Genomic DNA, 16,145 nt, shown 5'->3' on the forward strand with positions numbered 1-16,145 from the left:
TTAACTGCCAAATAAAAGTCGGTGTTTACTAATCACTTCCCATGTCCTACATTTTAAAATTAAGCTAAAGCACATCAATTACAGAAGAGAAATATAATCACAAATTCCACCCCTAAGATGAATTCCACAAATAACAGGATTTTCATTCTTAAAAAAGGACTTAACAGTCATGAATGGACATAACTATAATTAGGATCCTACAAGTGGATGTACACAAAAACAGAAGATACTGACTAAAACAAAAGCAAAATGTATGCCAATGTCTATGGAAGACAGAAAAATAAGCTTTGCATTTTCAATAAATCTCGAAGAGTTGAATTTCACGGCACAGGCTGCATGTTCTCACATTCTTCTCGGATTGACTGGAAAAGAACGGATGAGAGGTATCGTTCTCCAAAGCTCGGAAACACAACCTACAGCCATTCAAATTGTCATTAAAATGAGAAACAACCGTTAGATTATTATTTTATAGTACATTACTCAGTTCACACAGAGATAAATATAGAGTCGAAGGAAGCAAGACATATTTAAAACTATAATACAATTATAAGAAAAGCGTAGAGAATTCTGACCAGACTACAGAGCTTTTCAGGTTCCAGAAGCTAAAAGGTTGAAGAAAGCATTCATGATGGGGAAAAAGGCCTCCGGAACTCACCCAACAATGTAGTTTGGTCAAGTGGTCCTAATCTATAAAATATTTCTCTCTCCCTAGAAAGCTAGTTCTCATAGACACTGACCATAAGCTGACAGCTGCATTGCAACATCACCTAACCATACTAATAAATAATGCTGACCATATGGGTAGCAGCCAGAGACTTGTTCTCCTTTAGACCAATCTTATGAAAACATGAAATCTGTAACTTGAATGGATTTGTTTAATTACTTGATAAAGCAAATTGGTTAATTGTGCAATTTAGTCCTGCCTTTGCCACGCAGGCATGCACTTGAAAGACAAGAAGGCTTTGCTGGGTCAGAAATAAAATGGAGTAAATTGGGCAAAATGGTCATACGGCACCCTCAAGTTAACAACTCACTTTTCAATTGAACTAATAATAGGAGCATTCAAGTTCACTGAATGCAATTCAACTTGATGCTTTACCAGATTTACGAAACTTAATCCCATGTTTCTCTTCAAAGAAACGACGACAAAAAAGATGGTCCCCAAAATATAATCATGTTTGAATTTAGGAATTTTCTGTATATAGAACTAAAATTTATCCCAGATGATAACACAAGTATAAGCCCACCTACAAACATTCATTCCCTTTAGTGGCATGCAACATTGCTTATCAAATCTCACATGGTTTAGTTTTAATCTAATTTTAAAGTATTGAAAATTTGTTTTTTCATTTTGAAACTTTTTGGTACCAGATTGCAGCTCATTCCAAAATTGATCAACTCGACATGAGATTCTATGAAAGCAACATGACTTACTGCAATAAGCTTTCCAGCATTCTCAGGTCTCTTCCCAACCTCCATTGCTGCAGCAGCTGCCGCCCCAGAAGATATGCCAACCTGATATGAAATCACTTTTCGAATCATTAGATAGAAAAATGATGCTAAAAGGAAAGATTGAGATAGAGATGGATGAGGAAGAGTATTTAAACCATGCTGCAGCTATCTGCAGGTCCAGCCACTCAAATCACGGATTGAATCTCAAAGATTAAAAAGGGAAGGAAAGGGGAAAAAGTGTAAATGGTTCCTAACTTCATTGGAAGAACCACCACTTCCTCAACTAAGAAAACTTTTATTTTTCTTCTCTCTTTATGCAGCTAGTGATTCAATGTTAATGTGTGGGGGGGGGGGGGGCGGGCCTGCTTGGCCTAGGATTTCTAGGTATCAACCAAAAGACTAGTCTATTGAGTATTGAGTGAAGTGACTGTCCTACTTATAAACTCAAGTATCTTCCTTTTACTAGCTGATGTGGGACACAACTCAACAATCTCCACCTCAGACGAAACCGCCGCTGGACTCCGGTCCTTTCGTTCGACACACTTGAGTGGTATCACAACCACATTCTGGCTAATAGGGTCAAGTTCTGATACTAATTGTTGGGGAGACCTTGACCTAAGATTTCTAGGTATTCAACACAAAAAACTAGCGTATTGAGTGGAGTAATCTATCCTACTTATAAACTCGAGTATCTTCCCTTTACTAGCAAATGTGGGACACAACTCAATAGTTAATTTACAATTAAGACATGAGTTTTCATTTACACCTCTTTACTTTTAGTTCAATAACACTCAACTTTAGTAATCGATTAATTTCTTCATCATGAATTATTTAGCATTCATTAAAGTGAATGAAAATGATTTGATACACATGACAATTTAACAGATCTAACACATCCACATGATTTCACATTACAATCAAAGTGCAGTCCTCAAAACAAGCGAAGGGGCACATGCAAATCCTATAGATGGATTAGATTAACCAATCTGATTGCCAAATGTGCATCACTTTTTTTTCCTGATACCCATAAAATTCCGCAAACCTTTCTATGTTCACCAAGTACTAAACTGACTACTGCTAAACTCTACAACCTTGATGCAGTCACAAAACACATGAGACATTTAGTATCCAGGTCACCAGGTGGCTGGCTCCCAGGGAGTTTGAGACCCTGGACTGTTGGTTGAATCCAACGATTGTTTACTATTCAACCCAAGCCATTGGGGGATTTAGCTCTCTGTCTCTACTTAAGCACAAACTTATTTCCAGCTATGCTGTGCTAGATCATGTGCATGTAGAAGTTGGTCAGTACCCAGATTCAGTTTCTCCTTTCACTTCAAAAGTTAAAATCCAAGGCTAATAAGAAGCACTAACCAGCAAGCCTTCCTGGAGTGCTAACTGCTTTGCAATTTCAACAGCTTCATCACTAGATACCTGCCAAATTCACAAACAGGAACACGTGAGATGTGTCAGACTCTACTAGCATCTCATATGGAATCTAAACAAATAATTTGAAAACAAAAAGCATAGCACGAGATGAATTAATATGAAGGCATAAAGAGGGATGGCCACTGCCTTGCACAGCTGGTACATGCATTTGGCCCACAAAATGCACATATAGAGCTTTACACCAAATATAAGGCCAAAAGTCATTTGAAGCAAATTTGTTTAAGAGCACATCTTTGTGTAAGAAAAATTATTTACATTCATATTTAAGCAGTTTCCTAGTGCATCAAGGAACTAGAGGTGCAAGAACACATGTAGGTCAGCTGGAAATAGTCCAAAAGACACTGGTGTTCAATGCAGAAACAATCAGCCAAAGCTAATGAACACAAAGATGGGGAGAGACTAGGAAAAGAAACAGGTCAATTGAGGTGCACTGAAATATAATAAGTTCTAGTTTTGATAACTTCTGTAGGTTGGGTAGCATTAGAAATTATCCATGTCGACCATGCATCCCATATGTCCATCCATGTTTAAGTCAGTTCTCGAGGCTAAATGAATTCCAATCAACCTTTTGAGCTGACAAGCAATCCCATATGATAATTGCAAAAAGTACTGTACAATGATTCATGGTTATAATTGCACACAGATGCCTAAATAACAAATTCCAAGTTACCAAAATCAAGACACAGGCAACTGCCAAACAAAGAGAAAAAGGGTTTGACTACTCTCTCCAATTAAGAAGCTCTGTGAAATAAGAAGATTTAAAAACTTGCAAAGAAGTAAACAGTGAAACAAGCAAAAGAGCAAATAAGAATTAACCTCAATGACTTCATCAAGCACACCCTCATCCAAATTCCTGGGTACAAAACCTGCTCCAATCCCTTGAATCTTGTGCGGACCTGAGTTTTTATGGTAAAAGCATTTAAAACACAAGTTATTACATATCAAAACAAAATTTTTCTTTTTAGATGAATAAGTTATACTGAAACAACCTTAAGACTAGAAACTAATTTCTCATCTTACCAGGCTTTCCACCTGAAAGTATATTGCTTTCTGAAGGCTCTACGCCAATAACCTGATAATCATTTAAGTTAAAAGAGAACTCTAAAACAGTAAAACTAGGAAAGAGACAAACAGCTTTTTAAGAAATCAAAAGCACTTAGCGTCAGGTAGAACAGTCAAATGGTAGCACACTTTGAAATTCACTTTTCTGTCCATGCTACCAATTTTAAGACACTTTCAGATTGGCAGGTTAGACAAAGACTTGGTGGCGGATATGGGACATATGCCAGATAACGTTTGGAAATAAATAATACAAAGATGATTACCTTAATATTAGGGTTTTTCTCTTTAAGATATCGACCAGCTCCCGATATAGTTCCACCAGTTCCAATTCCTCCAATAAATATATCAACCTTGCCTCTAGTATCCTCCCAGATTTCTGGACCAGTTGTCTCATAGTGTATCTGCAAATGGAAATACTTATTTCAGCTCCAGATATACTCATAGTTTCCAGTTTATTTGATGATACAATTTCTTAACCTAAAATAGGATCTCTTGAACAAAGACTTATTCCAGAAGATGAATGATATGTTGTGATATACTAAATTGATAAATGGAAAGCTGGAAACTATCGAAAGTGATCCTTACCCGTGGTCCAAGCAATTTTTATTGTATTCAATCAGTAACCGAGTAGCATCAAATTAAGAGATGAGGTTTCTTGCCTGATAGCAGGTACCATCGTGCTAATTTGTTAAATTGATGCATCCCATGTCCAAAAATAATATAACAAGGCGAATAATAAGCATAAAAGGAATCATTAGGTCATTCAGGGAATGTATATGTTCCATTTCCAACAGCATTCTGGGCATATCTCATAAGCTGGTTGCCCTTATATACACTTTTTTCAATATGCAAGCCGTGTTATTGCTTTCTTTTTTCTATTTTACTTGCAATGATGTACAATATCATGGTATAAAAAAGTCACATACTGCACTATCTAATGGGACTACAGTTTTCATGAAAGAAGATGCGAGCCACTGTTTTACCATCTATGTGGACCATCATGGCCTATCCTTTTCAAGACAACTTTTTTCATTCTTTACCTCCTAAGACAAGTCTATGCTGAAACTAGATATAAGTAGGAAGCGTAACCGCAGACCTTAGGGTTAGCAGGATTGTCAAATTGCTGAAGCATATATGCATTAGGTGTGCTATTCAAAATTTCTTCAGCTTTCTGGACAGCCCCCTTCATGCCTTTTGCTGAATCAGTTAATACAAGCTCAGCTCCAAATGCTTTCAGAAGAACTCTCCTTTCCAAGCTCATTGAGGCTGGCATAGTCAAAATGAGCTTATATCCTTTCGAAGCAGCTATGAAAGCAAGGCCAATTCCAGTGTTTCCACTAGTGGGCTCTACAAGAATACTCTAGAACAGACAAAAAATAAAAAATAAAAAGTAAGGAGAGAGAGAGAGGGAGCCAAAACTATACAAAAGCAACGGTAAACATATGCTTTTTCCAGATGGGATTATAACTGAAACAGTGATTGCCTGTTTTATCTCATGCTTAAGGGGGAAAAAAACACTTCTAATTACCATTTTACTAGTTCAAATATCCAGTTAGTAACTACTTCGAATGCCTCTGAGTCGAATTTTAGTGCAGCGAACAAACAGGAAGAGGCCCTAATTTATCCAAAATAAATAAATGTCAAAAAGCAGAAGGCTTAGCCTCCCAAATTTAGTTCTTATTACACATTCGTGCAGCCGCAAATGATTTGTAGCAAGCATGTCTTACCTTTCCAGGCGTTATTAGTCCTTTTTGCTCGGCATCAGCTATCATACTGAAACCTATCCTGAAATCAGAAATCAAAATAAAAAATATTGAGAGGATGTAAATTATTATTGATTAAGTTCCATTGCTAGTGATTCTAAGAAGAAGCAAGGAAGCTAGAATATACCAAATTCATAAGGACATAACAAAATTAATTTGCTATAACCAATGGTTTAGGACTGACAAGTCAGATTTTAACCATTTAGTACATGGACTTTTGGCAAAAACCTAATATCGAAGGGTCTTTAGGGACAATAAAGAGACAGTTCAACATCAAGAATTTTCACCATAAAACTTCCATTCTGGTGATGAATGCACACAAACCAAAAGATGGTCATGAAAGTTTTGAGTATCTAGAGTTGCAATTTTATCTTTCTCACCTGTCCTTAACACTACAACATGGTTCCATGATTTCAAGCTTGGCAGCAATGTTTGCAACACACCCCTTGACAATAGTATTCAGGTATACCATTGGCGTCTTCCCAATAAGCTGTATGACATAGAAACCAGTACAACATATCATTAGCCAAAGAAAAAAAGAAGTTCATTGATATTATTCATGTGGGGAGTCAATAAAAAATGATAATGAAATAACCAAAAAAAAAAAAAAACGACAATTCACATAAACTATGCTAAATTACACTCTTAACTTTCTCATTAACTATCCGGTTAGCGTTCACACCCCTACTCCAACACATGTTTTCCAAGTATTAAAACCAACCCACTACATAATTCTAATCAATTCCATCGAAACACAGTCCAAAATCACTTTAAAAAAAGAAATTCCAAAACTGTCCTAATCCAAAATCAAATTTTCAATAAACAAATAATCCAAATTTTCCATACTAGACCAAACATAAGAACGCAGTGAAGTCACAAACAAGTTCCTAAACTATGAACGAGCGAGCTTATCTACATCAAACACGCCAACTAAGAACCAAAAAAGAGATGAAAAAAATCCAAACTTTGAACAAACAAAACAAACCCAATTAAAAACTCAACAGTTCACTCACCTGAGTGACATCTTCAGCAATGTTGAGACCTTCAATCCCAGTCTGCGGCTTCACAGAGACGGCCTTGCACACAACAGAGTTGCAGGGTTTGTAAGAGACCTTGTACAAATTCTGCTTCAATCTTCGAGCTGCTGTTATGGGGCTAATGTAGCCCAGTTTCAGAGTGGCCAATGATGATTTCTTGGAGATGCAGAGAGGAGCAGTCAACGGACTGCACACCAGAGAAGACGAAGTGACCATTGTTTTGGAACTTTGTGGGAACTAACTGTGATGACCAACTGATGATGCTAAACGAATGAAAGAGCCTCAGCTATTTATTTTATTTTTATTTTTCTTTTTATCATAAAAATTTAGAAATGTCTTTTTTGGAAAAGAAAAAACTACACTTCATCAATTGGGTTTTTTCTTTTAAAATGTTAGTTAAAAAGTTTAAATGTAGTATTATTATTTTAAAAGCATTAATAAACAAATGACACCATAAATTGTTGTATAAGTGCCTTTAAGGGCATGGATTCCCTGTCTTCTTATATTCTATTTTTATTAATAAAAATCACAATTTCGATAATATGTTTTAGCTAATAATAAAAATAAAAAATATAGTGCGTGAAAAATTTTATATTTTGTCAAATTAATATTAAATTATTATCTACATAATAATAAAATTAATTGCTAATCTTTTTAATTTTCTAATTATTATGAAAATAAAAAAATTAAATTTTAGTGTAGTTCATCAAATGTTATGCTAAACTAAAAAGATTAGGCAATAGCAAATGTAATTTTTTTTATTTAATTTTATCATATCTTATTCTACTTAGTCCAATCCAATTTAATCATAAAAATATAAAAAATTAGAAAACAAAACAAAAATAAAAGAATAAAATAAAGAATTGTTGGGACCGATTGATTCAACCGGTCGAATTAAAAACCGGGATGAAATTTTATTTGTATTACTGGGAATAGAAATTTAAATAGTGTAAAAAAGTTGTCAAATATCTTTTTCTCTACCGGATGCATGATTACGTCCACATTCAATATTCTACTTCCGCATTTCATAGAGTGAAAAAGGGTCAATGGGATTTTGTTAGCCTTTGGATTACACGAAAAGTCAATTTAGTTTCTTTAAAATTTTTAATGCAAACAAGATTTTTTTTTTTTTTAATGCAAAAGTAAGAATTGAAAGCATTGCTCCTTGGAATTCTACGTCATAAGGGCACTGTTTGATTGATAGCAACTTAAAATATTATAATTTATAATAGCATTTAAAAAATATGCGATTCAGAAGAAAGCTTAATTTTCAATGAATAATTTTTAATATTAAATGAGGACCATACAACAATGTTTATCAGTCACTTTATTTTGAAAATATTGTAAAAACGAGATTAAATTTCTCCAAAGGTATGTGGTGTATGTTATTGGTATGTTACAATGCAATTTTTTTTTTTTAAAACAATGCATAATGAAAATTAAATCCTCTCTTTTGTACCGTCTCATTTACTATTTAAACTAATTAACGCCAACGTCATTTGCATTTCAATTATTCCAAGGGCTAGTTTGAAATTACTTTTAAGAGACTTAAAAATAATTTTATAAAGCAAAAATTCCATTCTCGTATTTGGTAAATTAGGTTAAGGTGGCTCTTGTTTTTTAACTTAATAATTTAAAGTGATTTAACTTAATTAATTAAGTTAATTAGAGGTGTTTGTTTTTATAACTTAATGAGACTTTTTAGATAATTTTAACTTAATAAAATAAGTCAATTTTTTTGGCTTTTTACTTAATGGAGAAATTTGAATTAAGTCAATTACTTACTAATGTAAAAAATATCCATGTTTTATAATTTATTTTTCATGTCTATCCCAAAACTCACCCATAGACATTACCCCACATAAAAATATCCATGTTTTTTATTTCTTATATTATATACGATAAAATTTGAAATTTATGGTATTTTATATATTAAAATTATAAAATAATTATGTATTCACTTGAATATAGTTTTACTTATAAATGTTAAAATATTGTGGTATTTAATATATTATTTATTTTTTAATATATTATTTATTTGACATTCAAATTTAATAAGGATACAAATGTAAAAGTATATATTTTCAGCTTTTTCAGTTGAAAAAAACAAACAATTTAATACTTATTTTTCGAGATTCAGATGAAAAAATAAACATATTATTCAGATTTAAACATTCAGATCTATTCAAAATTCAAACTAATTCAGGTCTATTCAGATTTCAGACAAAAAAACAAACGTCACCTTAAAAATCACTCTTGACAAAATCACTCCAACAACAAATTTTGAAAAGTAGGCAGAGCAATTTTTCAAAACATGATTTTTAAGAATTAGCTTTATACTAAATATAATTCCATATAAATCCTCATATATATTATAAAAATTTAAAATTATCCTTATTAATTAGAAAATAAAATCATTAAGTTTAAAAAATTATTATTATTACTAATTACATTGAGATGACAAAATAGAAAATAAAATTAAAAAAATAAAATATTTATTTTAGCTGTCAATTATTATACATACAAAATAAAAAATATTTTATTTACATGTTTATAGAAAATTGTAAATAAATTTTATTTCACATTATATCCAATTTAGTTATTTATATTCTTATGACAGTTTAATAGTAAGATTTACAAAATATATACGACTGCTTTCAAAACGTACAACATTTTTAAAAATAAATTTTGCCAAACGTTAAACTGATTCTCTTCACAACTAATTATTTCTAAAGTACAACTAACAACAATTATTTTAAAAGTTACAACCTTTTTAAATTGGTCCTAGTATATAATTTGACATTCATTGATATAGGTGTCACAAAATTAACAAGTATTGAATAATTAATTTAAATATCAACTAGTGGGTTCATTTAATTGAGATTGTAATTTTTTTTAGTTAAAAATATAAGGATTCAACCCCGCTTATGTGAATGAGGAGCGAATTGGATTGCCATTCTAAATAATAATAAAAGAAAGTTAAATATTAACCAATATGTGTAATGAATATAGGTATTAGTTACCTAAATTGGGATATAAATTAATTATGTATATTTTAAGTATATTGGTAGGAATAAACAGATTTTATAAGATTTTATCATTTATTTTTGCTGGATTTTTTGTGAGATTTTGTAGTTAATAACAATACTGGATGCAAAAATTTTCTTTTAATGTATGGATACTTTCATTTTAGCTCATGAAATGATATTATAGGTTTATAACCATAAGAATTAAATTTTACCTTCATATATATATATATACCTGCAAGCATCAAATATGTTTAGCTTCTCGACTACTCTCTTAATATGTTTAGCTTCTCGACTTCTCTCTTCCTCATAATAATCTTAAATACATGCATTATTATTACTCAGACTTCACCACCAGTTGCATCCGGCCTTTCACTCCAGTGTAGGGTTCATATGATGAATGACCTTAGTAATAATGATAAACTACTGATCATTCATTGCCATTCTAATGATGATGATCTTGGGGAGCACACCCTTTGGAAGTTTGGATGAAGAATGAATTCAGTTTCAAATTCCAAGAAAATGTTTGGAGATCACTCATTTTTTGTGTAACATGAGATTGGACTTGAAAGAAACGACCGTCGATGTTTATCGAACTTACCACGAAACAGAAAAATGTCAAGATACTAGAAATTAATTATGGTCAATCAGAGAGGATGGATTATATTTCGGCAACAATAAAAAATCGTGGGAAAAACAGTAATAAAATTAATAAAGATGTTTCAAATCAAAATTAACAAGTTTTAATTCCTATGTGTCCTTGTTGGTAGGGGTGGGTATCGATTCGGTTCGATTTAGTTTTGAGATAAACTTTCGATATTGGTTTGGTTCAAGTTTAAAATTCAAAAAAACTGTTTGGTCTTTAGGGAAAATAAGAACCGAATTGGAACTAATATATAGTTCGCTTTGGTTTGATTTCGATTCAATATCATTTTTTTGGTTCGGTTTCGATTTTTCAGTAACAGTTTGCTTAACTGTTTGGATTAACAAATCAGTTTTTCGATTCAGCTTAACCTATACACAATACCTACTATAATCAATGTATAATAAAATAAAAATAAAATAATTTAAAAATTTATATTAAAAAAAATTACAAGACGTTTGGACTAAAATGAAAAACTTTTAGAATCATAGTCACTATTTTTAATACCAAAACGTTTGGCCCTAATATAAATAAAATAAAATAAGTTTCTGCACTATAATATAATTTACCAAAAATGAGGGATGGGAATGATATCTTACCTTGTTGACTTTCAGCCAGGGACCTTTTGCAAAGTTTGCAAAAAATATTAGGGTATAACATAATTTCTATATGCAAACATTTCCTAAACATTAGGTCATACAAAAATTTTATAAAGAACAGGGATCCAAACGATATTATTAGTTTGGTTCGGGGTTTATAACTTTTTATCGGAAAATTCAACTGAATGGTTTGGTTTGGTATTTATATATTCGCATTTTTATCTTTAAAAAAGCCGAATCAAACTGAATTTTTTTCGATTTCGATTGGTTTTGCCCACCCCTATTTGTTGGTGACCATGTTCATGTACCAATTAAATATTGTGATTCAAGATGAGTATATATGCAAATTAGGAAGAAAAACAATCTAACTATGATTAATATAATTACCACCGGTTAAGTTAAAGAAGATTATGTTATCCGGAATCCACAAGATATATATACATCTCTAGCAAATTGGCAAGATCAATAAGAAGTTTGTGGATCATCCCGCCGTAAATAAGTTTCTTGATGTATTAACAGAAGTTTTGAGTTTATCTTATAATTGTTGTCACTAAAAATTATAACGTGTCCTTTTTAAAATTGTAAAGTGGTGTCCATTTTTTTTTCTGACCAATAACTTATATAGATTTGAATATTAATTTGTCCCAAGGCCTAATTGAGTCATTTTCAAATAGTTTTATTTGGATAATTACACGAATTTAAGTTCTCAGAGAGCTAGAGGATTAAAATTTAATAAAGAAAAATATGAATTTTAAATTTTTATTTACAAAATTTTCCTTTAAATTAGCTTCTCATAATTTAGCTTCTATTACTTATTGTTTACAGCAAAATAGCTCGTATATAATATATATTTTACTAACCTTTAAGATGTCCTTTTCTACATTTTTTTCCAATTAGTTTTTATTGATGACAAAATGCCCCCTAGATTAGAGATTTTGGCTCCACCCCTAAATAACAATATATTTGTCAATTTGACGAAATAGAAACATAAAAATTGGTAAACGATGGAGAAATTGTTAGAACAAGAAATTCTTTTGGTGAAAACCATCACCTACAATTCAGGAACATTTATGTTATATTACTAAGAATCAATAACAAATTATGCGGAAACGTACCTAAATTCATAACGTTGAATTGTTGTTTAGGGTTGTGTGGTTGACCTTCCTTATCAACACTTTCTCCTAGAGAGTTTTTTAATTCCCTCTATGCTCTCTTTCAATGATAGAATATTAGAAAGAATAGAAAGATACGTGTGACTTGAAAACTATAACCACTCATATAGAAAATTTTTTCTTGTTGTCATTAGGTATTCTTAATTATGTCTATCATAAAATTAGAATATTATTAGGTTTCTACACACTAAAGGCTCACACCATTTTAGATACATAAAAACTCATAATACCGAAAACCTTAATAGATAACTTTTAATTGGGCTTAACCTTATATCACAATCTGCAATACATAATTATTCACATATAAGCTCAACGTTAGATTAAGGATCCAACAATGTTAAATTAAAAAATCCAACAGAAACATAAGTTTTTAACAATTTGAAATATTATTGATAAAAGTTCGAATGAGAAAATTAGGATTTAAAGGCCCTTCTACACAAATCTTAAATATTGCGAATTTACCAAAGTAGGCAATAAATTATTATTATATACTGAAATTCTTCTAAATGAAATAGAGAAAACAAAATAAACAGCACTCAAACCTGAAATCTACAAAAATAAAATAAAATAAAAATCATGGAACCAATAGGAAAAATAAGAAAATAACTATAACTTACAAAATGACTATAAAAGAAACAAAATTTATGGCCGAGTGGGACAATGTGATTAGATTCTCCTTATCGTAAGCTTTAAAACGATATATTATATGCCCTAAATGGATACATGTACCTTAAGTTATGACCTTGAAAAGAAACACTTCTTATCTTACACAATTATCCTACATCATCATTCGTGTTTTATTTTTCATCCTCTAAATGGAATATCTTGATAATTTTACTTTTACATATTTATCTCTATAAATACTTCTTGAGGAAGTTATCATTACAATAAAGTAAAATCAATGGTTTATTACGAAAGCAATTTTTTTTTTTTGTGTGTTTCGCACACTGTATTATATTATGGTGTATTTTATTATTTTAATGTTAGTGTATTGTATTATGTTGTATTGCATTAGAACTGTATTATAACAATATTATACAATGTTTAGTGCTATAGTGTATTGTATTAATTTTTTTGATTAATTTAAATTAAATATTATATTATATTAATATATTATGTTATATTATATTAATATATTTAAATTGTATTAATATTTTATATTATTATTTATTTGAAATTAATATTATTCAAATTTAAATATTTATTATTAGTTATCATAAATTATAATGTAAAAATAAAAAAATTATATAAAATTAAAATTAATAATAATAATAATAATATATTATAATTATTATTACACAAAAGCAAAAGTCAAAAGCAAAAAGGCAAAAAAAAAAAAAAAAGCAAGCGGCCGCATTAGCTTGGGCCCATCAATACAATGCTACTATAGCTCTTTATCTACCAAACATGAGCTTGTATAAATTTAATGTAATGAGAAGTTTTAATACAACAACCAAACATGCCCTTTATGCATAGGCAATGAACTCCCAGCCGCACTAGTCTCGAGATCCCAAATTTAATTTGAAAACTTGAGTTCTAGTCATCGTCTCTCATTTTCCTTCCGATTATAAATATAATTGCGTGGGAGTTAATTTATCTCCCGTTAGTTTATGGTAAAGATGTTATCATCCAAATTTGTGAGAATTAAAATTTAGACCATGTTGTGCTGTAATGCAACATGAAACTAAACCATATTTAGTATTCAAACAGCAGTTAATTAAGATTCATTATTTCCTTGTCATACATATATGATTCATTATTTCATTTGCCATACATATATGTTGTCAATAGATATAGTCATTTAATGAACTTTTTTTTAATTAAAATAGGTGAATAGTTCTCATCATTCCATATTCGAAAACCATTACTTCTCATTCATTTTTCAGTGTATAAATTCGTCTACACACAGCTTCTGAACTGCAACAAGAATTCACAAACTCTATTGATAGATAATTGCCAAAAAAAAAAAAACATGTTTAGATTTTCTTTGACTCTCTTCTTTTTCATTATCATCCCAATTTTTCTCATCATTCAATCACTGCTACTCAAAGGATGATGATCTTGGGGCGCATCTTCTTTGGATGAAAGAGGAATTTCGTTTTGAATTTACAGTAGATTTTTGGAAGAAAACTCATTTTGGGTGCGATATGGGTTTCGGTACAAACGAGAGAACCGTCGATGTTTTTCAAACTGGAATTGAGATTCACACCTGTCGCTCTACTGGGAATTGCTTTTGGTCAATGAGAGAGGATGGCATCTATTTTAGCAACAATGATCAATCTTGGGTTAAAAAATATGATTGGTAGTGATGATCGTGAATGGAATATTAGTACAGTTAATGCCTTTTGATTGATGTTAAAAAAAAAAAATTCAAGTATATTAAGGGATTGATAATATATATTTTGAGAATTTGAACTTCGTGCCTCTTATATATTTTAACAGAAGAAAGCTTATTATTTAATTCTTGTTTTTGTTAAAAATTATTACCTCTCATGGTTTACATATGATTGCAGGAGCGTTTTGAGTAAAATTATAAGATTTATAAGCCTATAAATATCATGCGATTAAATAATAATTAATAAGCTATAAATACCATGTGCTATGGAGATTACGCCACCATTGCACTACCATGCATTTCAAATCTAACGTAAAGTTGGCCAACACTATGAATTTCACTCCAGTGATAAAGTACAAAGCAACTACTCTCTCACGATGCCGAAATTAATATAAACCAAAAAAAATCAAATTTGGGGCCATAATTTCACATTTAATATTTTGAAAGTACCTATGCAATGTTTATAAAAAAAATTTATATGTTGTAAGTCTTAATTTAGTTCCGTTTTCAAGTATGATATTAGTTTTAACCAATTTGATATCCATTTACATATTTATTACATTATATTTTGCACATCTTATGTGGTTTTACGAATTATTATTTTTATATAGTTTCTTAATTTTTTATTTTAATTTATAAGTTTGTACAAATATTACGTTTTCTTTATCACTTTTGAATTATCATTTCATGCTTCATGTTGAAAATTTCAATCATATTATCAATTATGATTTGAATTACTGGAAAGCTTGACCCTTAAAGCATTATGCTCTTAGGTATCTTATATGACACCTTATTATGTTTTAATTGCATAATAAGCATGTGTATATTGCTAACATATTTTGAATTGTCAATATTATTATTAGGGTTTGGCTATATTGGAGTTACTTTAAGGTAGAGTACCATTTTATAACCACACGATCAAAGTTATAATGAACTTTTTAATATTTATCACTTTGCATGTGTGGTTGAGATTCGTATTCTATCATAGATCTACTTCAACGTAGCCATAGCTTTATTATTAACTAAGAAAAATACGAAAATTGAGTTTGACCTGCTCTTTAGTCCCGCTAAAAAGAGCTAAAGGAACATAGAAGGGCATATTCGTCTTTGTCAACAACATAACTAAAAAAAAAAAAAAGCAGTTAGACATTATCTGGTCCTATGTTGTTGGGACATGAACAACAATTAAGCAACAATACAAATGTTTCATTGTCTCGAACTTAACAGCTGTTCAAACTTTCTGTTATTAATTCAATTATAATGTTTATAATACTGGTGATGTTAACAGTGTTTAGTAATTAAAAACTGTTTTAGTCCACGGTTTGCTTTGTTCATCTTATTACTCTAGTCCATGGCTAAAGCCGGCTGATACAATAACAACGGCCGGCAATTTGAAATTACAAAAATTAAAAATTGTTTGTGCAATCCCAATGAAGAAGTTAGCTGGACGAAAACTCCTTACTAAACCCTCTTCATTTTCAGAACAGGCTACTTACTTTAATTACGTGATAGCCCCTCTAATTACGAAATTATTTGCAATTACTAATAAGGTCATTTTGTTTTGATTTGCAAATTAATAGTATTGAGTTGCTAAAGATTTTGTTTGAAAG

At 30.7% G+C, this 16,145-nt stretch overlaps 1 protein-coding gene across 1 annotated transcript; it reads right to left on the reverse strand.

Annotated features, from left to right (window-relative positions):
• LOC18048681 (cysteine synthase) lies at positions 1-7,035 on the reverse strand. The gene is made up of 10 exons (XM_006442101.2): positions 6,737-7,035; positions 6,104-6,213; positions 5,688-5,745; positions 5,057-5,320; positions 4,224-4,361; positions 3,919-3,970; positions 3,715-3,794; positions 2,824-2,883; positions 1,435-1,515; positions 1-413 (listed from the first exon to the last, which is right to left on the reverse strand). The coding sequence occupies exons 1-10, from the start codon at positions 6,974-6,976 to the stop codon at positions 321-323; spliced, it is 1,176 nt and encodes a 391-aa protein (XP_006442164.1). The 5' UTR covers positions 6,977-7,035; the 3' UTR covers positions 1-320.
• Positions 7,036-16,145: the final 9,110 nt, after the last annotated feature.

This window comes from Citrus clementina, unplaced genomic scaffold, assembly GCF_000493195.1.
Source record: "Citrus clementina cultivar Clemenules unplaced genomic scaffold, Citrus_clementina_v1.0 scaffold_3, whole genome shotgun sequence".
Classification (NCBI taxonomy): Eukaryota; Viridiplantae; Streptophyta; class Magnoliopsida; order Sapindales; family Rutaceae; genus Citrus; species Citrus x clementina.